The 22980-nt window shown below is 48.5% G+C and overlaps 1 protein-coding gene across 1 annotated transcript in view; it reads right to left on the reverse strand.

Moving 5' to 3' along the window:
- ASH1L (ASH1 like histone lysine methyltransferase) overlaps nt 1–22980 on the reverse strand; it is a 38978-nt gene that overhangs the window by 15243 nt on the left and 755 nt on the right. Inside the window, exons 2-6 of the mRNA XM_042838482.1 lie at nt 18255–18774; nt 10288–15037; nt 5739–5840; nt 3293–4031; nt 2100–2285 (exon numbers count right to left, since the gene is read on the reverse strand). Of these exons, the coding sequence (XP_042694416.1) occupies nt 2100–2285; nt 3293–4031; nt 5739–5840; nt 10288–15037; nt 18255–18674 (6197 nt within the window). The 5' untranslated portion in view covers nt 18675–18774. The remainder of the gene's footprint in view (nt 1–2099; nt 2286–3292; nt 4032–5738; nt 5841–10287; nt 15038–18254; nt 18775–22980) is intronic.

The following is a 22980-nucleotide window of genomic DNA, read 5'->3' on the forward strand; positions in this document are numbered from 1 at the left end:
GAGAGGTCAGAGGTGACTCAGATTAGAGGAATCAACTCCCATGTTGTCTGTCCAGCTCTCTGAGGTGTCGTACAGGCACTGTGCCCACTGTCCCAACAAACATTCTGGGTCTGCTCCTTTAGTAGGGCGTCCATCAACGAAGAACAGAGAGCAGAGTTAAGGGAGCCCCCGTCCAGGAGGAACAAACAGGGCTGTGGAGTGGCTGTATGCTCAGCTTAATGTCCAACGACACAGCCCAGCACCTCTGCAAACATTCTGGTCTGTTCCACAGTGATAATGAGGTAACTACATTTCAGGCAGTGATAAGAAGCTGAAATGAGGCTCTGCTGAACGAGACGCTGCATATCCTCTCCATGAAAGCTCTGCTTTTAATAGCTGGTGACTGAAGAAATACTTGCACTGAACCACACGCACACACGTGGGCAGACACAGCAATGGGCAAGTTTATTATACAAATGAAATGGGAATACCCAGGTAAAACGCATCCCAAAATGAACACCTTCGTTTGCTAAGGGACAAAGGGAATGTACCTGCAGATGAGAGGCTAAGAAACGTGCTCCAGGCCACAGGGCAGGGGCTCAAACACAGATCACCCATTTCCAGTCGGGTGTTTCATGTCCCAGAACGTATCACCAGCACAGTGCTGCTGCTTTACCTAAATAGAGTCACTTCCAAGCTCTGCCAAGCTGTCCTAACCAGGAAGCAGCACCATTTCCCCACGCAAGAAAGGTCGCTGGTTTTGACATTATGACCCCATTTACTGATGGCAGACTTTCACTCCATTTGCCTTGGCAAACATGCAGCTCCTTCACCCACCAGGAAAAAATGTTCATCTAGAGAGGATAAAAAAGGAACCCACACTTCTGCCCTTCCAAGTTGTGCTGTGCTGAATCACTGAGGCTTGCAAGGAAAGTGACTTTGTGGTGACTGCTTACAAGACCTGGAAAACAAATTCTGATCAAGAGGAAAAGTGTTGCGAAAAGGGAAAGAGTGAACCTGTGGTGCCAAGAGGCAAGCAAAGCCTGAAACCAGAGGCAAAGAGAAAAGGAAGAAAGGTGTGACTGAATGCCAACCAGAAGATGCCTATACCTATATGCTCCATGTAAAGAAAATCACCAGAAATCTAAGTTGCCAGGTAGTTCCCTAGATTTAATTGCTAATTTATTATTTCATTTCTTTGGCAAAGCAGACTTTGTACTCCTCTAGCAAAGCCACTGCTGGGTAAACAGAAAACGACTGCAGAGCACAACCTTCCTTTGTTCTGAAACCCGCAGCTCTGTGCAACCTCACACTGAACTTCTCCCCAGCAAAAGGTGCAATTCCTGCAGGGGGAGGCTGAGGACGCTGGGTAATTCGGGGGGATGCTAAAATGTACCTGCAGACATGGCCACAAAGGCACACTTGGATACAGAGGTAAAGCTGAAGCTGACTTCTGAAATCACTCCTCTCATTCTTATCTTATTTCATTCTCGTCTGCAAGAAATTACAAAGTTTGAGCTGCAGTCACTGTGCTGTAATAAAACCTGTAGACCAAAGTGAGTCGGGGGGAAAATGATTTCTGTCTTTTTAATGTGTCAGACCGTAACAGAAGTGGCAATTCTTGACTTTCAACACAACGCTTCCAGCAGCTGCAGGAATGTCACCTCACTGCAGACAGAAACGGGCTGCTTATCAGAAATGGGAGATGGCTGAGACACTGCACTGCTGCTCCCAACAGCACAGAAAGCAAAAGACACAACCACACCTGGCAGGGCAACGAGCAGGGCAGACACCTGGGGTTCTTTCCTAAAAAAGATAACCACTCGTCATCATTCAGTCCATGAAAGCAGAAAACCAATGTGTGCAGACGCTGCACTCAGTGCCTGAACGCTCAGGCTCTGCCAGCACTTTGACTGCCACGATTCCCACTGCCAAACCAACGTCTCACATTCTCCAAGGCTGATCCTCAGAGACCCTTCCAGACTGCTGGAGGCTGCCTTCTGACAAGGGTTACGTTTCGAATCTTCACCGAATCGGGTTCTGATCATTAGCACGCGTTATTTTTCACAGGCTTTAATGAAGTTGCTGGTTTTGGTTCAGCTCTTACTGCTGCTACTTACTCTGCTGTTTTGTACACGTCAGAGTAGAGCCCTGCCTTCTGGTACTTCTTCTTTGGGGGCCGGGGGGCTTTCTTCTCACGCTGGGGAAGAGAAGGCAAAGGCTGCTGCTGCTGGGTGCTCTCAGGTTCAGGTGGTTTCCCAGGGGCATCCTGAGGACTGGGTGGTTCAGGTGGTGTCTCAGAAAAACTGGAAAAACGTCAAGATGATCTCACTGGATTTATATTTCTTACCATAAGCAATTACCATTTTGTTACCATATTTCATCGCTCCTTTTTATGGTCAGCAGCACAAAAGCCTCTAGGTTACAAAATTACCTGATGTCTCTGCTATTTAACAATGCAACTCAATGACCACCAGCCAGCAGCGGTTAAGCATCACCGTAAGAAACAGGATCTTTTCACAGCAATATCACTACTCCTAATGTTTGGAGCCTCAGTGAAGTAATTCAGAAGGTGGTTTGCACTGTTTGCTTTTGTACTCTGAAAATAGCAGGTGGCCAACCTTCACTTAGCTTCCAGGAGCCATGCAACGCATTCCTGGAGCGTGCAGCTCCAGCAACATTCTGCACAGCCAAATGCCTGCACGTCAGCACTTGGTTGTGAAACACAAACGGATCGTTATTGTTTGGAACTATTCAGAAAACTCCGGGAGGAAGAGCTGTGAGCTCTTTGTTGCAGGGATTTCTGGTGTTTCTTTACCAGTGACTGCACCCCTCACACAGGTGCACACCTTCCCTCCTACTCACTGTTTTGGTTTTACTCTTTTGCTGCCTATCAGTCGATCTCGCCTGACGTTCAGCGCTGCTCCTAATTGTTTCTCAAGCATGTAAGTCACACACTGCAGATTCCCACGGTGCTGCAGCTCTTACAGCTCCCAGCTCAGCGCATGACCTAAGAACTGCCTCTGCTGAAGTACCTCCTCAGCTCTCCTGTTACAAATCCTTCAGCTGCATTCTTCACCACGTGTTTCACACAGGCACACACAAACAAGCTTTACATTACCTGTGATTTTACCCCATTTAGGGGTGTGATAAGCAGTGGCTTAGAAAGACCCCATGTGTTCTGAAAACACTGAATTCCTCAGTGAAAACAAATGTAACAAGCAGAGCTTGGAGAGCAGGATTCTTTGATGGGTTAAAATGCCTTAAACATCAACAATATGAAAATGAAAGCAGGCAGTTCTAAGGGAATTACCTCTTACTGCTCTCCTGTTCATCTTCTGGCAGAGGTTTCTGTCGTTTCCTGGCCTGTTCCTCCGACAGCCACCTCTTCCTCTTCCATCCTTTCCTGTGATCCGGATTCAAGTTTACGCTTTGCACCACAGCTTCAATCACATCAGTGATGGTATCAGGTCCGAGGTGTAAAGGGCTGCTGCTTTCTTCCCTCTTATCTAACTCCTGACTGACCAGCCGAGCTGCCTGGAAGGCCTGCATGGACACCACAGCCTGCATTGGGTATTTCCTGGGCCTTCCTGGCCTGCGTTTCACAAAATTGTTCCCTGTCCGTGACTGCCTCTGCAGCTTTTTGGCTTTCAGGATTTTATTGACGTGGTCAAGATTTTTTTTTGTTGCCAAGATCTTGTTATAATTGCACATTTTTCTAGCTTGTCGCTGCATGGCTTCAACCACGCTTCTCTTGAGATGATGTGGGGAATAGCTGCTCGGCAATCTGTCCGACAGAAGCGAGATGCTGTCACTGCAGGAGCTGCTCGGGATGGCTGGAGCAACGAGGCTGTCCTGCTTGCCCAGGCTCCTCTCCCTGTTGTGGTTTCGAGCAGGACTAGCCGATGGTGGAGCGGATGCATTTGCAATGACTGCTTCTATGCTTTTGTCCAAAGCAGCCTGGCCTTCGTGCTGCGCCATGCGCTGCAGCAAGCTGTCCACAGAATCATCAGCAGCTGTCAGCCTCGTCCCCCGCGCCGGCGCTCCGATCACTGAAACAATCAGAGAAACAATCAAAGTCTGAAGCAAAATCCAACACAGTGCCGACAGAATCGATTGCAAGAAAGGTGGGGTTGGGCGCAGGTAAGCCAAAATACCGGGACAAAGAGAAAGGCAAGTTGACACAGGAAGTCAAATGAGGTCTCACTTTTAGATCTACTTCAACTCGTGGTCGTGGGCTGAGGACTGAAAAGCTGGGGTTACTGTTAAAGAGAAGGCAACAGAACGTTTCTGTAAAAGGGTTTCTATCCTTTGGCAAGAAGGTGCGTTAGCAGCCAAAGATGCAGCACAGACAGTTCACACCAAGTATTTTCTAGTCCGAGTCTGTTACTGTGGAGAGATGCATTCCTCAGCAGTTTTCCAAAGTCATGAATTTGCAAGTGCAAATGGAAACATTATTCTGAGAGTACAAACAATTTGAAGGAGGAAGAATCAGCATGTCTGCTCCTGAAGCCCTTCTACGTACAACTTTCTTCCTACGGGGCTCAAAAAAGACACGTGCAGTCACTGCTGCAAGCGCAACCAAACCACTTGGAAACCAAACTGCCTGAGCGACTCAAAGCACTGAAAGGATTTTCACTTTCAGCTTTCAGTTTCTGGTGGAGGGGTGAAGACAAACTTCCCTGTTTTCCTTTACACACACTGGGGCAGAGCTGAAGGTTCCACATAGAAGCACCGCCTGCTCAGCTCTGCGAGCAGCTGCCCATGAAAACTGAACAACACACATTTGGACACAGGGGCTGCCCATGAAGCAGGGCTTCTGTAGGGAAAATGACCCCAAAGGATCAGACATCTGAACTCTGATCCCCAGCAGCTGCAGCACTGCCTGTGTACTCCGGGATGGTGAGGAAGCAGCTCTGTGTCAAATGCACCGAAATCCCACACGCGTTCCAGAGCTGCAGATGTGACCAAGTCTGCTCTCTTCCAGCACCAGTTCCATGTCTTTGAAGCTGACAAACAACTCAGTTTTGTTCTTTGCTCTCCTGCCCAAGAAATGCCTGAACTTTTGACAGCTGCCTGTGCAGAGGCTTGAACTGCTTGCAGTTGTCCCTTTCCAACAAGCAAGTTAACAAGACACAAGGACACTTCACTCTGGGGGGATTTCCTAAGCACGTGCTGAAGAAAGCTTGGTGGTAAATGTTTAAAGGGAGGAGGAAACAGCAGCTCTGCCACATTCTTTGCATATGGAAATTGTAACCAAGTGGTTCTGTTGGTGCACATCCTAGGGATGTTTGCTACAAAGCTGCAATCAACTTTACTGTCTAAGAATGTTGGAACTCTCACAGAAGGCTCTTCTACAACTGGCATTCTACAAATGCCTTTCTTGCCTTATCTTCTTGGCCCCACAAGCTCCCCACAGAGGGATTTATCCACCTAATTCATTGATTAGCTGCAGTGCCACAAGAATTGCTAGCAATTAAAGTCTCAAGCTTCACGAAGACTAATTTAACACGGTGAGGAACCCAACTCCATTCCAGCACAGCTACGCTGCTGCTGCTTTTCTACATGCCAGCTCAATTTCCCCTGTTCCACAGCACAATTTGAAGCACTTGCACCCTAAGCTGCAAATGGAAAAAGTCAGCATCTCCACGAAACTCCTGCTGCTGTAAAGTTCTCATAGCAACGTTGTCTTTGCCTGCAGCACTGTAGGTCTTAGTATTGCAGTGATCTCCAAAACAAGATGAGCAAATATTACTTGCCTGTAGAAGATGTGCTCTCAGATGTTGATCTCTTTCTGGAAGGGCTGCAATTTGTGCTCTCTGACTGCCTCTGGGAAGGTTTGTCCTGTGGTGGCAGAGTGCCTAAAAAGCAGATCAGGGAAGACAAAAGCACAAAAAAAAAACAACACCACTTCAGTCGGGCAGTGCCAATAAAACACAATGTAGGTGCTAAATATTCAAACTAAGAGTATACTTTGTTTTCTTTTTCAGCATTAAGAACACTTCCTTGTTAGGATGTCAGTGCTTGCAGAAGGATGGATCTCAACCCTCACAACAGAATTGCTCGCAGGGCAACGGCACACATGGGACAGTAAAGCGATCCTTGAGGAAGAGACACTTAGTATCCGAGGAGCAGCTTTCACGTAAAAAACCGGCACCACAACAAACAAAACACTCGGACACATCCCTGCTTCCAAATGAACTCCCCTCCCGTTTCATCTTCATGGAACAGGTGAGGTTGGAAAGGACTTCTGCAGATCCCAGACAGCCACCATGTCAGGTTTCCAACGTGTCCACAGAGACCCCAAAACCTTCCCAGGCAATCTGAACCAGAGTTCAAACCCCCTTATGATAAAACAGTTTGGTTTTTTTTTCTTCTACATGGCCAGAATTTCCTGTGTTTGACTTCGTGCCCGCTGCCCCTCGTCCTGTCACCAGGCAGCGCTGGACTTGGCTCCCTTTTCTGTGCTCCCTGCCATCAGGTCTATGCACCACTGATAAGATTTCCCCTGAGCTTTCTCTTCCACAGGCTCAGCAGTCCCATCTCTGTTTGCATGACGGGATTCCCAAGCCCTCAGTCACCTCGGTGGTTTGTGACTGCATCCCTGCAGTGCCCCCGTGTCTTTCTTGGAGCGAGGAGCCCAGAACTTTTATGATTATTATTATCCTGTGTTGTAACACCTCAGAAATGTTCAACTGAGAGACGAAGTAAACAATACCACGACTCCAAATATTCTCACTTTTTGACAATGCAGAAGCACCAGATTTAATTTTTCATTAATTCTTCTCAGCAAAGGCATTCCTACAACGCTGCTGGACATTGCCCTGAGCTGCAAGCTGAACGTCTTCGCATGGAGAACTCCCCACTTTCCTGCATGGCATCCTGGCACAGGGCTCTGAGTGTGTTTCTGGAGGGTCTGCTCTGACAACACAAAGCTAAGAAGGAAGCTGCAGTGGAACTCTGCAGGGAGACCGCATGCAGTTGCTCAGTATTAGAAAGAACAATTGTCTTCTCATCCCTGGATCAATTTTTCTGGTGAGGAACTACAAGAGATATTGATTTCATACTGCGTAGATTAAAACAAATGCCCTGAGACCTCAGGAAAAAAACTGGAAAAGAAAGGCTAACTGCTATAAGCACAAAGAGGTTATAATAAGTTTCAGCAGGAAAAAAAGACGAGAAGAATTTAAAGAGCTGCTTCATTACAGAGCAGCTCATCACTGAGGTTTCTTACACATGACCACACACAGAGGGTTCCTTCCTCTCATAGATTTAACTGCTCACCTCCCTCAGCTGCCCAACCTCAGCAGGCAGGAGCCCTTCAGCCCCTGCGGGGCCTCAGCTGCGCAGCCAGGCCCTGGGGTGACAGAGGCCGAGCCCTGATGGAGTTCAGCTGGTGCTCGGCCCAGGGTGCCATGTTAGGCCCGGGGTCAGGCAGCACTCGGCCCACACTCCTGTGTTAGGCTTGGGCTCGGGCAGCACTAGCCCTATGGTCAGGAAGCAGCCCAGGCTGCACTCCCAGGCCCAGGAGACACTAAGCTCAGGGTCAGGCAAGTGCTAGGCCTCAACTGCAGTGCAAGGCCTGGGGTCAGACAGGCGCTGGGCCTAGGCAGAGGTGGAGGCCTTGGCAGCGCTAGGCCTGGGGTCAGGCAGGTGCCAGGCCCAGGCTTCAGCGCTAGGCCCAGGCGGAGGTGCAGGCCCCGGCGGTGCTAGGCCCGGCCTTGCCGCCAGGCGGCGCCATTGCCCACGGCCCTGCCCAGCGCTGCCGCCCGCCGCCGCTCGGCCCTCGGGTCGGGCACAACGCACAACGCACAGCGCTGCTTCGCGACCCGAAACCGGCACACCAGCGGCTAAAATATACCTCGCATTTGAACACGGAGGTTTCCCTCGTCTGAGCACGCCGTCTCTGAGCTCTGGGCGCACACACCTTGTGTCACGCTGACGCTTGCCTCAAACCTCTCCTTGGGTTTTCAATGGGATGAAGGGAGTTTCAAACCACCAAGCAGCTTCTTTAGGTTCCCCTTCACTCCAGGCACAGTGAGACCACCTTAAAATAAGCTCCCAGCTGTTCAGGGCAACTCGAGCTGTGAAGCTGCGGCGGTTCCCTGAAGAAGCCCCACGCAGCAGTGCCCACAAGCGGCTGCTGTGCTGACAGCCCCCGTGTCCCGCTGAGCCCCACGTAAAGACAACTCCTTACAGCCCCACGACCTTCCTGCCGGCCCCCGAGTACGGACTGTGCAAAGCTGCACGCCTTCAGGATTGAAACGCCTCTCTGAAGTGCATCTCCTGTGAAACACCACCGTTCATCCGCCGAGCCCCGTGTGCCGAAACGCAGCATCCCAATTACAGTTCTGATCCAATCGGAGAGCGTCAGACATCAGCTAAGATGACAGAAAGTACGCGCCGAGGAAGGCGGCCATGCAGGGTTTGTGTTCAAAATCCTGTGGAAATGGAGGGTGTTTTCCATACGGGGTATTTCTGAAATAAATTATGACGAATATCCCCTATGGATCACAGGGACCATTTTAGAAAGCATTCCCTAACGCTGCTCTCCCACTGCTTGCTTTAACAGCTCTCATTCTGCGTTCCCTCCACCACGCACCTCAGCTGCATCTGGTTCAATAAATAAAAAAAAAATCATCCTTGATGCACCACATTTTCCCTTCATCTCTGCCATTTTCCGCAGTGCACAAAAATAGGACCCAGGTCCTTCACAGTAATAGCCACAGAATCACCATTCAGCAGTACAGATTAAAAACAAAGCCAACTATGCAACTTGCCATTGATCTAAAGGGGAAAAAGAAAAGCAAAAGCATGGGGCTTTTTTCTAGATGCAGTCTAAGCCCTCTGATGCACGTAGACGACGCGGGCATCAGGAGCTCCTTGTGAATGAGATGAATGCTGAGCTGGAAGCTGCTCTCACAACACCAACAGCTGGTTCCAATCACGAGAAATACACTTACTGAAAGTGATACGCTGCATCTGATGAACCAAATAAACACGCCCTAAGAGGGAGAGTGATTCAGAGCCTTCGCTAGCAGGTTTCAGCCTAAAACATCTCTAATTAGGCCGTTCCTCATAAAAACCCAAGTCAGATCATTCACTGTAATGGAATTCCTCAGGAAATTCCCAGAACTGCACAAGCTACCACAACGATTCTTCGCTCCTCCGAGCTGCATGTAACCCTTTGGTGACTGAGCTCCTTCAATTCTCCTTTCCATCTCAGCAGCAGAGGCGACGTTACGGCTCTACTGCCTTCTCCTGACACCTCCCCCAGTGTTGTTTTAATCAAATACCACAAATACTAAAATTTTGCCTTTCTCTTATCAACGCTGCATGCAGATGTACTTCACTTTCCTCATACTGGAGGATAACACAAATGCAGGCGAGGCAGTAGGAGGCATCAAATGGAAGCTTTACAAGCAAGGAACACGAGGAGGTAATATTCCTTACTGACAGCGAGCTGCTTCCCCAGCACTCGCTGTGAGCTACCAGTCACAAGTGATTTTGGGCAAAGGATTTACATTTACCAGGGAGAGCACAGGAAGATTGGAGTAAAGGAGGAGAAACTGTCGGCATTTTTTAACACAGCAGAATGGAGGTCCTTGAACAGCAATCCTCTGCTGCTGCCACTGCCATTTTCTGTGCAGCCTTAGTTCTGTTTCAGTTACATTTAGGGATATGTAAGACGAGCTTCCCAGCTATGAATAAAACAGTCATTACAATGTTTGGTCTTGGGCATTCCCAGGATCATTTTGCAACTGCTTGGAGGTCCTGCAAAAGGCCTCAAGTCAGGGGTCAAAACCACACTACAGTAAAGATGATCAAAACACCTAAAATTGAGTCATAAAAGAAATACGGAACATTTTCTTCAATGGAAAAGTAACTCACAGTAGGAGTCCCCACAGCTAGCCTCAACTCAATCCATCCAACTTCAAAATAAGTAGAATTTCTACAATATCAAAAATCGTATGAAATTTTAACTCAATTTCTCCAGAAACCATAAGGATAAAGAAAAGCCTTTGAATGAAATCATCCTTTGTACGCAAAGCAAAGCAAATCTGGTGGGAAGAGGTACTCATGCAGCCCCACACACAGAACTCATCCCATTAATCTGCACCAGAAGCTGAGCAGAACAGCGTTAACACAACAGAAATCCTCATAAAAAACCCCAACCAACCAAAAGCAGTTCTAAAATCCAACACGGAAAAACTGCCACAAAGCCAAAGCTATCGCTGCCTGCCTCTCCAAGCGCAGGCAGGTTTAGAGCTTACCATAACAAGGCTGATGATAACAAGGCTCCCTTACCTGACAGAGGCTGCAGTGCCTTCTCAATAGAAGGCAACGGCTCCTTTCGCAGCGGTCGATTTAGCGAGCTGTCCTGGCTGCTGAAGAGTCCAGGGCTGTCAGTTAGTTTTTTACGTCCATTGGTGCTGGTAGAGTTTGTGACTCTGCAGCTGCCTATTGCACTTGTGAAAAGATTGGTGTGCTCGTCGCTGCTGGCCGGCTCGGAGCTGGGGGTAAATCCCCCCAGGGACAGACCTGGGGAGCCGTCTGAGCAGTCTATCTGTAACGGTGTCTGCAAGCCCAGTGCTAAGGAATTAGACTCCGAAGGCTCCCTCCGGACCCACTGTTCGTCTCTGCTCAGCAATCCCTTGGAAGGCGACAGGTGGGGACAAGACATGTGACATCTGTGTTTCTCCTTATGTTTGTACCTCTCACCGACAGCCTCCTTCCCGAATCTGTAGCGCTTCAAGGACTCCAGAACTGTTCTGGAAGAGCTATTGGCCGCGATGGTGTCCATGGAAACCTGCGGCTGCTCGGAAGTACGATGCTCTCTGTGTTTGTGGCGGTGCCGGTGCTTGTGCTCCAGCATCCAGCCGTAAGCCATCTCGGGGGGAACGCTGGGGTACGTGCTCATGGACAGCAGCGGAGTCCTACTCGTCGTGAGGAAAGCTTCCTGGCGTAAAAGTTTATGCTTTTTCTTGTGGTATTTGGTGGGATTGAGAAGCAAATGGCCTGTATGCATGTAGGAGGGCGGTGGCAGCGGGGTGGTGAAAGAAGGAGAAGGTGGCGGGGGATAAAGAGTCGGAGGGTACCTTCCGTAATAACCTAAACCTATGGGAGCAGCTGCGAGGGGGGAAGGAGAGTAAGGCATGCCGTAGGAGGGATAGAACCCGGTGCTGGAGAGAGGAAAGCTGAGGCTGTGCATGAAAGGCATTTCTGCCATAGCCTCGCGCATCTTCGGAGGCCTGCCTCTCTTCTTCTTTAAATCGGGTTTCCTAATGTAGTGCAACGGATCTAAAGGAAAAGTGGGGTGAGTGTAGAAACTATTGAAATTGATCCGGAAAATGGTAGGCAGGAGATCCCGGGGTATAAAATGGTGACTTCTGTGGGTTATTCTAATTTCGCTTAATCGACTGATTAATTCTTCCAACTCAGCCAGGAAATCTGGGTCCTGCCTTCCCCGAAGCTGAGGATATTTCTTTTTCCTTTTTCGCTTCTGCCTCTTCATTTTGTCGTAACTGAGGTAATCGTGACTCCGGCGCTTGCATTTGTGTTTATGCTTCTCTTTGAGATTACTTAAAACCGTGGAAGCTTCGGGTGCAATAAGGGAAACGTGATCAAAGGAATGCCTCTTTTTCTTCTGCCCACAGAATTTCTCAGCTCGATCCGAAGTGCTGTTGTTATCTGTTCCTATTCCACTGTCGCTGGGTATGGTCTCATCGCTGTGAGATTCGCTCACGGGGGAAGGAGTGGCTTCTTTCAGCGATGTCAGCTCACTCAAGTGAGAAGGAGAGTTTGGCAACAAGGTGGGTGGCGATAATCTCCTCCTTCCCTTAGCAGCTTTCTTCATTGCGAGTGTCTGAACAACGCTTCCTTGCCTGGAGTGGATGTGCAAGTAAGGCACCGAGCTGGGCTCAATGAACCCCGCGTCGCTGCTGACGGGGCTCTGCCCCCCACTGACCGCAGAGGACTGAGAGCAAACGGGGGACGGGAGGATCTCGGAATTAGTCGCTGCTGAAGGCAGCAGGTGGGGAAGTACTTGGCCAAACGACGTCCCGGGAGTTTGTTGAGAAGATTTCTCAAGAACCGTCAGGCTGGCAGAATTGCCGGTTAAAATCCCGTTCAGGACAGCTTTGGGTTTCCTTCCTCTCCTTTTTCCTATATAAATCGTTCCTTTCTTGCTGACATTTATTTGCTGGCCCAGTTTTGAACCAAAAGTGGCAGCAAGAGTTGACACCGTGTTGTGGAGCTTGGATTGCACTTTCCCTTTGTTATTTGGTTCCACCGTACTCGAGAGAATCTGATTCAAAAGTTTCTTTCTCTTCAAAGTTTTCATTTTATTTATTTTTCGGATAATTGTTTTCATTAACTGCCCGTTGTTTCTCTTGGCAACTTTTCTGTCTGAGTCTACTTCCAAATCGCTCATGCTACAAACATTAGGCTTTTGGACTTCTTCTGGCCCTCGGAGCTGGTCCTTTCTCTCATAAAAATCCCCGCTCCGATGCTGATCGCTCTCAGACTCTATCTTGTTCGAGCTCTCCGTTCCAACAAAAGGTGCCACAGAAAGAATCGGTGGCTTCATTTTAATCGATGACCTCATCTGCCTTTTAGGTCTCCCTCTCTTTTTAGGAAAAGCTTGTCCCGATAAACTCTGCTTTAGGGAAGGAATTTCCACCTCGGGCTGCAAAATAGGAGGTTCCTGCTCTTCTTTTGACTGCACTGAAAAGACTTTTGATGCTGGGATCTTCAGAGTTCTTTTGGGGGGACCTTCGAGCTCCGGCATCTCCTTGGATTTAGGTCTTCCTCTTTTAGGTTTATACATGTCAGGTAAGAAATCATCCGACATACACAAACTTGAAGGTTGTTTGTGAGCACTGTAGAACTTCTGAGTCTGCTTGTCAGACTCAGTCAGCAGTGCAAGAGACTGCCCACTGCCCTCATTCAGTTTTGGCAGCTGATGCTTAACAAATTCGTGCTCCACAAACGAAGACGATCCTATGTTTTTTAAGAATTTGGCCTGCTCCAAATTACTGCTGGATAGTGCACTGTATGAAATGTTTTTAAAAAGCTCTGACCTTTCCAGTTCCAGACCCTTTGGAGGCCGGCACGTGCTTCTCGACACCACTTTAGTCCATCGTGGCTTCCTTCCTTTTCTCTTCTTTAAAGGTTTGGATTGCTGACTGGTGCTCAGATTTTTTGCTCCTTGGCAGGATTTATCTGATGCAGCTATTGCACCGATCTTTAGGAACTGCTTGCTACTAAACAAGCTTGTAAAACTCACTACCGAAGGGGTGACAGTAGCATGAATGCTTGTTTCAGCTGCCAAAATGGGTTTTTTCCCTATAGAAGGGCTAGTTCTTGAAGTTTCTACATAAGTAGCCTTTGAATCACTTAGGTCTTTGTCAGCACCTTTAAAATCGGTGCTCAGAGTATGGTTCAACGTTCTGTTAATATTTAGAAGCGTGCTGTCGGGAGAAAACTGAGTTTTGCCAATCTGATCTGAAATGCCTTCTAGGAGATCAGCCGTGGAACTCAGATGCAGCGGGTTGGGGGTTAACTGTGAAGATGCTGCTGAGAGGCTCCTGTTTAAGGTGGTAACAGACACTGTGGGTGAAGGCGACGGGAGATTTCCCTCTCCTACTGCACTAAATGGGGACTTGGCTGTGGATACGTCCGAAGCACCTCCTGTCCTGAAGTCTGGTGAAGTGCAATAGACCGGAGGCTGTTTTTCGTGCTTAGATGTTTCATAAATCCCTTTCTCACTGGCTGTGTAACCATCCTGTGGGACGCAGACTCCTTCATTAAACATTTCTTTGCCTACATCAGCGATTTCTTTCCGAATTGAAAATTTTTCCAAGCTACTTTCTTTGCTCTGCCTCGCAATATGCTTCTCAAACGTTTTGCTGCTACTATTTTCTTTCAGCAAATCCGTAGTATCGTGGCTTTCAAGGCTGCTGAGGTTAGAATTGCAAGGAAGCTTAAAGGGCTCCGAGGCAGGCAGAAGGGAGTCTGCTTTCAGAGTTCCAGAGTCCTTGTTAACCAAACCCACTGGAGTGCTGATTCCTGTTGGCTTCTTTCCAGAGTCCTTGCTAACCAATCCCACCGGACTGCTCATGCCTACTATCTTCCTCCCAGAGTCCTTGTTAACCGGACCCACTGGGCTGCCAATCCCTGGCGTCTTCCTGCCAGAGTCTTTGTTAGGCAGAGCTGTGGCATTGCCAGTCCCCGGCATTTTCCTCCCAGCATCCTTGCTAACCAATCCTGCAGGACTACTTATTCCCAGCAACTTCTTCCCAGCATCCTTGTTAATCAGTCCTGCTGGAGCGCTGATCCCCGCTGGCTTCTTTGCAGACTCCTTATTAGTCAATCCGGTTGGAGTGCTGATACCTGGAAACTTCCTCCCAACATCTTTGTTAATTAATCCAACTGCAGAGCTGGTCACTGGCTGTTTCTTTCCAGAGTCCTTGCTAACTAACCCAGGTGGAGTGCTGATCCCTGCCAGCCTCTTTCCAGAGTCTTTGTTAACCAATCCTATTAGCGGGCCGATCCCTTGTGGCTTCTTCCCAGAGTCTTTGTTAACCAATATGGCTGCGCTACCGATCCCTAATGGCTTCTTCCCTGAGTCCTTATTGACCAATCCAACAGCAATACCAGATCCTGGCAATTTCTTTACCAAATCTTTATTAACTATCCCACTTGCAGGAATGGTTCCTGGCAGCTTCTTCCCAGAGTCTTTAACCAAACCAGACGCAGTTCCGCTTCCAGGCTTCTTCTGCTTCGTTTTGGAAGACTTCGAAGGAGGACAAGTTGCAATAAGTTGAGCCAATTTCTCTGTAACAGTTGTTGCTCCATTAATCTGTGTTCTATCCTTTAAGTCAGAACTATGGCTACTGATAAGAGTCGGAGGAGATGACTTTATATAATCTGTCATTTCAGTGTGCAATGGGGAAACTTTCTTAGGTAAGGGATTTGTTTCTACTTGTATACCTTCTTCCACATGTAATTCAACTGCTGTAACTTCTCCAGCTTTCTTGTACGACTTTGAAGGGTCCTACAAGTTAATAAAAAGAGAAGTTCTTTAGGAATAGAGCACAAAGACCCACTACCTCAACAAATTCTATCAGGAACCTGTCAATACTTCTTCTTCGTTTCGAAGGACATTCTTTTCGCATAGAGCTCCCATCTTTGAAATGCACAGATATATTCACTCCAATCTGGGCCTAAGAATGGAAGATTCCCATCCCTTATAATTACATGCGCACACAATTTCAAAACATTGCAGGATATCTCATCTCAAGCATTAAATGGAGAGGGAAAGGCATCAGTGTCATCCTCATCCATCCCTCTCCAATAAAAACGAGTAAGCCAATTGCTTGGTACTTACTGTACTTAATTACAGTCAGCACTGGGTGGATTACATTTTAGAAAACTCTAACTGTGGTAGGCAAATATCTAATTATACTGAAGAAAGATATAGCCTGGATTCCTTTGAAATCATTTGACAACTTGGGTGCTGCTCATGAATGAAGTACTGACTCGGCAAGCTGCACCAGTACGATCCCAACAGAAGACTGCAAGCTGGACTCAGTCTGGCATTATTTCCTAGAGATGGGAAATAGTTGCTTAGGTAACACGTGTTGCCCGAGCTGTCGGAGCTCTGCAGTGCGCAGACGTGCTGACCTGCCACTTTTCTGCAGGGCCAGAGCCAGAGGTGCTGCTTGCTGGCACTCAGTGGAAGCTACTGAGTCAGCATGACCCACAACATGGTTCCAAACCTGAAATCCAACCACTGCAATCAGGGCTCTCAGACATGCTGTAGACACAGGGAGACTGCGAGTCCCAGAGATCTTCAATAAATAGTACTGAAGGAAACTTTTTGATCATCCTTAGTCACAGAGATCCTTCTTGCAGTTCTGTATTATCAAAAGCTTCTGTTCATGGGAGGTGTTGCTATCACTAAGGTGTTGCTGTCACACAGAAGGAATAAGATCGTTTTAAAGCGGCACTGAAAATTAAACTTCAGTAGTGCACAGCCAGGAACTTTGGGAATAACAAGTATGGAAAGCAACAGTGAGGAAAACATTTGAATACAGTGCTCGTGCACTGAGGAAATCAAGCAACTCTCAGCTTAACTGTACCAGCACCAGAGCGCTTGCACACACCAGCTGTAAGAGTTTTAAAGCAGTTGGCCAAAAGCTAATCAAAGCAGGTCACTCCACCCGCCTGAGAGGAGCCCTGACCACTGCCTGGATCTCTGCTGGGCTCACACTAAAATCCCTGATGCACCAGAAGCAAAACAGCACTGATGTTACCACCGCTGCCTACCACACACACACTGATTGTGTTTTCAGCAAACAAACAAGGTTTCCCAAGAGCAGCGATGCATCTCCGATCAAAGTCCTCCTCTTGGGGAAGGGTGGACAGGAGCACGGGTAGAGGCCGGATGCCTCCAAATGCAGATACAGAACAAAACCCACCAGTCATATGGGCTACTGATTTTTAGCTGTGGTGGAAAAAGCGACTGTGGTCTACAGAGAATAGTTTGGCACTTAGCCCAGCTTTTCTGTGGCAGCTGCAATCTTATGTAAATTCTGCTGGAGCGTCACATTTCAGGAACTTCCCCCCCCCCCCGTTCACTCACCCTCATACTCACCAAACCCACAGCTGGGGGCGGGGAGGGGAGCAGCCCCATACCCTAAAGTATGGGGACAAAAGTGGGCCAGGCTTTCCTGAAATGACTTCTGTTGTGCAAACAATCGCTGCACGACAGGGAAGGCGTAATCTGAAGTCCCAAATATATTACAGAGTGCTTTCGACGAGTGCAGCACTTGAAAGCTTCCGTGTTTGGCCCCGTTCACATGCAGCTCTCCAAATGGCAGCTGGTCCCACGCTTTCATTCTGTCCCTGGTGCTGGAAGCTGCCTTACACGAAGCCCATTTAGTGCTGCATGACTTTGTGCAGTCAGTCTAAAACAAGACCTCAGGTCCCAGATCCTGCAGAGAACGCTCTGAGCCACTCCAAAGAAGATGAACCGAAACATTTACTCTGCTTTGGTACCTTTTTAGCCAGAGTTTTTCACTTGGTGGCTGTGATCTCATCAGCAGCCTTCCCTGCCTAACCAAAGGCAAGATCCAGAAGGACAGAGCGCTGCACTCAGCAGTTTTACAAAGACATAAGATGAAGCAGAAAGGCAAGTCCCAGCCTGCTCACCCTATTTTAGAGTTACAGCAGACTGTAGCTATGTTACTATCACTTCTTGCCTTCCCATTTTCTAAAACTTCAGCAATGCAACTCTGCAGTGCCTCTGCACGTCTTCACCACGCACACATCAGCAAACCACTCATCTAAAACCAACAGAAGCTGAGTTTGTATTTATCTGTAAATACGGAATGGAAAAGTGGAATCCCTGCCACTTTTTTCCTGTTGGTTTTTTTTTTTCCCTCTTTAGAAGGCTGGTAGCTTTGTTACCTCCACATTTCTGGAAGACAAACCAAACAAACTCACCCACCACTCATCTTTGTGAATGGAGACCAACCATCTGTTGGCACAGCTGAAGATGCTGCCCAAGTTTTAGGAGTCCCTTCAGCAATAAGCTTGAAATCCCACCCAGAGATGGGAGTGCAAAGCACTTTCCTATTCCTTTTTACACTGGTATTCCAAGAGAAGGATTTCTACTACTTCCCTTTGTGCCTTGGCAGTGAACCGAGCACACTGCATGTGCTGAATTCCCACTCAATTCCTCCTTCAAAAGCACGGACAGTTCAGTCTCACAGCTACAAAGATTGTCACAGCTTGCTCTGAATGGGTCACAGAATTGCTTCTCCTCGCCTCCTCTCCACAGAAAGGAAAAAATTAAGGGATCAATTTCATTTTCTGAAGCGTAATTTCCAGCACTACAACTCGCTTTATTTCATCACAGTAAGGAGAAAAAAAAAATAAATCCCTCTGGTGTAATATTCAAAACACGAGGTGGTTTTAAACTCTGTTTACCACTTGTTTCTAGAAAACCAAATTTCATCTCGCGCTGGAAATCAGCAGGATGCTGCAAACCATCGCTCCAGCCATCAGGGAACGGAGTTCAACAACTTACACAACATCTCAGCACAGCGTCAGAGAGAGAGCAGAGCATCTGCAGTGCGTGACCACCAGTGAGGGACTTGAAACTGTTTTAAGCAAGGAGAATTTGGATTGCAAGACAGTGGAGCTTCTCTACGCTACGCATTTGGGTTACTGAGCAGACAAGAGCACTGCAGAAACAAACTACTCACTTGTTTTGAAGGACAGAGCTCGTTCTTCTCATCTGTCATCTTCCCACTCTTTGGTGGCCTTCGTGGTTGCTTGATGCTGGTTTTTATGGCAGGCCGGCACACATAATTCTCGAGGTTCTTAGGAGGCTTTTTTGTTCTCTTTGCTTGGAGACCAATCTTCAGTTTCAAGTTTCCCTCCGAAAAGTTTGTTTCTTTCACTGAAAACTGTTGCTGCGCATCAACCAGAGCCTCCTTCTTCCCATTCTCCACACCGTTCCCCTCCCGATTCTTCTCACCCTCCTCCTCTTCCTTGGTGCAGCTTTCCAGGTCTACGTCTCCCTTTCCCACCAACGTGCCAATGTTTACCAAAGAGGGGCTTTTCCCAGAAAACCCTTCAGAATCAGAGCCCAAGCCTAACATAGCAGTATTCCGAGGGTCCATCACAGAAGGAGTCCAAGCCTTCGGGTAACTGTAGGGAAGATTTACGGCGAGCTGTTCCACAGAAGATCAGTTCTACGACTGGCAGCCAGCATCTTTTACTCTGCAAAAGGAAAATGAAGACAGAAGTAAAGTCCAGCTTGAGAGCAGGAGGGAACTGACTAGCAAAAATGATCAGAAAGCAATTGTAGGTCAGGAAGTTCTGAGGTGGGCAACGCCTGGGCAGCAGCTGAGCGCTTTGCAGTGACTGGGAACGAGGGAGAACACGACAAATAAATATTTGCACTTTCATTTGAACCTCCAGGAATGCGGGGAGAGAAAAGTCCATCACTGTCCATCACTGGGACACTGATGTGTGTCTATTTAACCCACCTACCATGAGACAGCAGAGCAAATTTTCTCATCTCAGCTTCCCCCAGAAGTAAAGCAGAGGGCGATGGGAACAAACCAAGGCAAGGGCTGCACCTACAGCTGTCACCTTCCAATAAGAACATCTCCAAATAATCAAAAATGCTATTACATTATTGCTCAGGAGATCGGAGGTAATTAGGTGAAATCTCCATCTTGCATCCAGATGAAAATAATTAAAAAACCAGTGGGGTGACACAGGGGACTAAAAGCAAATCAGTACCAGGTCCCAGGCAGAGGCCGTTGGGCAACTTCGTGTCAGTGGAAGTGGGATCCACATGCAGGCACACCAAGGAAAACTGGCCGGCACATAAATAATAACAACTCATGGATTAGCTCCGAATTATTTGGCTACAAGAAGTGATTCCTACAGTTTGTGATGCAGTTTAAATCCCAAATCTTTGTCCACACAAACGCCTCCTTCTCCAGTCAGGTAACTGCAGCCCAGAGCAGCCACAACCCTTCAGTCACGTTCCTACAAACACAATTAATTAATGAGCTTAAAATCGGAAAGCGAGTTGAATCAAAGCAGCAGCACCAGCACTGCTGCACCTGGCTGCACATTTCCTTTGCCCAGATGAGGAACGATGCCCACATAGCAGCTCCATCAGCTGCAGGACCAAGGCGAAGAGTGCCTTCAGAGCCCGAGGCTGCAAGGTGGTCCCCCTCAATCCACCCTAAGGGGACCCGGAACCATTCCAAAGTCCCCAAATCCATGGCTCTCATCAACACGTAGCAGGTCATTTCATTTAGCCATTAATTCCACTCTGCACAGACAACAAAAATGCTAATCCTGGACCTAATCATCATTTTGCCTTGATCACTGTAATCTTCTTCTCTCTGACTCTCCAATTATCCCACTCTAATTCATACAGAATGTGTCTGCCAATTTGATCGTTTTCATAACCATGGGCTGATTGCATCTCATCCCCTTTCAATCCCAATAACGTTTTTTCTTCCCTACCCCTCCAAGTTCAGGCTTCCCATCGCCGTGCAGAACAGCACTTTGGTTCCTGAACTGCTCCTACACCTCAGTGCCTTCTGTTACACCACTGTGTGTGTTCTTCTTCTGCCTTTTTTCAGCTTTTTATGCCATTCTCTGTGGCACCCTTCACTCTCCGGATGCTCCCCACACATCCGCCCACAGGACCTCTGTGGTTCCTCCAGCAGCTCAATGCCTTCAGATCTTCTCATGGATGCAGTGCAATGGAGCAGCTGGATGGCAAAACCACAGCCAAGAGGCGGCTGGAGCCGCTTCCAATGAATCTACCCCGAAAACACCCAAGATCTGGTACTTTCAGGACAAAAGATGATCCTATAGACCTGAAGGATGCGTGCCCTCCCTTCCCACTGTTCCACCAGCACACAGAGCCTCATCATTTCACCACCAGCTCGGAGAAGAGGGCAGCGGACTCACAGAGCGCTGCTCCCAGAGGAGATCCTCAATGTGAATGAGCTTCATTACACCTTCGTGCACCAGGCCAGCAGTGCTGCTCAGCCATTCCTCCCCCAGGGCTCACATTCTGCAGACCCACAGCTCTTCCCACAGCAACACCCACACGTTTCACTTACAACGTGACAAACTCCATTTCCCACTCTATCCCAAGACATCCTGCCAGCTTTCATCCACAGGATCTTCGCTGAATGCAGATTTTGCTACACCAGGAACTCTCTAGCACCAAACATCCGCGTGGCCATACAGACCACCATCCTCACCACCTCCCCAGAGTGAAACACACCGAGCTTTCAGCCACTTACCCCACAGATCTCAAATCCCTCCTCACCAAACAGAAGCATTTTCGCACCTCTTCAGACTTGTGCCACCTGGGGGTTGAAGGCTGAGCAGGGCGATGGTTCTCTCATTCATTCTCACTGCTGTGTTGGCACATCCAACTCAGCACGGATTACAGAACACAATTAAAGTCAACAATCCACACAGCACCCCCACCTCCTTACAGCAGCTGCTATGTAAGCACATGGGCTACGTCCACCTTTCTCCTGTGATGCTGCTTGTAGTTTCTATCCATGAGGCTGCCCCACAAACCAAGCAATTAAACCCCCCCCCCTTTAACTTTAAACTCCTTAAAACAAGTCTCTTCCTTTTGTCAGTTATGACTTCATTTTTTTCTTTGCTGTTCATTATCGCTATGACACGCTGAGCTTTTCAGATGACTGCTGACTGCCTGTAGCAACAAAACGTAACTGGAGGCCAACAAGTTGGATTGCTTTCGTTTGGAAAACGCGATACACAGAATCCTCCCCACCCCCCTCCCAGCATCACAGAGCTCAGAGCAGCCACCAAAGCTTTCGTTTTCGAGTAAAAATGCTTCTCCAGAACTCAAGTAGGCAAACAGATGATGATTTTAGAGCCCATCTCCACCCATATGTTCAGCCAGCTGCCAAAACTTCCCCATTCACACTGAGGCAGCAGCACCAGGGACAGCCTCCGGGTCCTCACGGATGACCACGTGCAGCACGCTGGCTTTCACCCTTTACATCACTTCCCACATTCTCAACGCAGGTGCACTCAGGAGAGCAACCAAAACAATCGAGCAAAGAGGTTCTCTGCTGTGTATTTAAGTGCGTGAAGTCAAAGCAGACACATCTCAGCAGCACGCCCTGCAGTTCCAGCTCCCCACATCTCCCCATGGCACGAGGAAGCCGGAGCAGGAACCCATTGCTGTGCTTCTTGTTCAGCTGCTGACAGAACACAGCTCCCTAGGAAGGGAATACATGCCCTGAGGCCATGGATGGAAACCCACATTCCAGGCTCTTTCTACTTCTCTGCAGAGTAATTAACGGAGTGAAGGAACCACAAACCAAGGGTGAGCAACAGAAGTTACTGAGGCTGGAGATTCACATTATCGTGGTGTTCCAGGGGCTGAAAGGGGAAATCACCTCATGCAGCTCCTGGGCAAAGCAGGATCCCTACAGGAGGGGCACACACTGCATGCATCATGCAGTACAAAGCAAAGGACAGCAACACGTTTTGGCTTCTGAGCTGAGAAACGGGTCAAGCTGAGAACCATGAGGCTCAACCATCACATCCGAGCTCATAAACAGGACCAAAAACGCAACAGAAGGGCAACTTCCAAAGCATGATCGGTGGGAGGGGGATGGCACACAAACACAGAGACCCACGAGGTGCGGAGCCAACCCAGCAAACCCCCCCAAAGTGCAACAAACCACCCCGATGTTTCATTCAGAGGGCGGTGAGGCACTGGCACAGGTTGCCCAAGGAGGCTGTGGATGCCCCAGCCCTGCAGGCATTGGAGGCCAGGTTGGATGTGGCTCTGGGCAGCCTGGGCTGCTGGTTGGGGACCTGCACACAGCAGGGAGTTGGAGCTGATGATCATTGTGCTCCTTTGCAAACCAGGCCATTCTAGGATTCCATGGGTCCTTATGGTACCCCATGGGTCCCTGTGGCATCCCATGGGTTTTCTGGGCAGCCTGGTCTGGTGGTTGGCAACCTGCACACAGCAAGGGGTTGGAACTGATGATCATTGTGGTCCTTTTCAACCCAGGCCATTCTATGATTCTGTGGGTCTCTGTGAGTCTCATTGAGTCTCTGCGTGTCCCTATGGGGGATCTATGGGTCCCTATGGGTCTCTTGGTGACCCTGCACATAGCAGGGGGCTGGAACCGATGGTCATTGTGGTTCTTTTCAACCCAGGCCATTCTATGAGTCAATGGTTCCGTGGGTCTCTATGTGTCCCTATGGGGGATCTATGGGTCCCTATGGGACTCTTGGTGACCCTGCACACAGCAGGAGGTTGGAACTGATGATCACTGTGGTCCTTTTCAACCCAGCCCATTTTCTGATTCTCTGATTCTGCAGCATGTAACTGCCCCCATCCTCCCTGCAGACCCCCGGCCACTCAAAGCCACGGAAACTCGGACT

This window comes from Centrocercus urophasianus, unplaced genomic scaffold, assembly GCF_019232065.1.
Source record: "Centrocercus urophasianus isolate 14NV4802_14NV808 unplaced genomic scaffold, USGS_Curo_1.0 seq_806, whole genome shotgun sequence".
Lineage (NCBI taxonomy): Eukaryota > Metazoa > Chordata > Aves > Galliformes > Phasianidae > Centrocercus > Centrocercus urophasianus.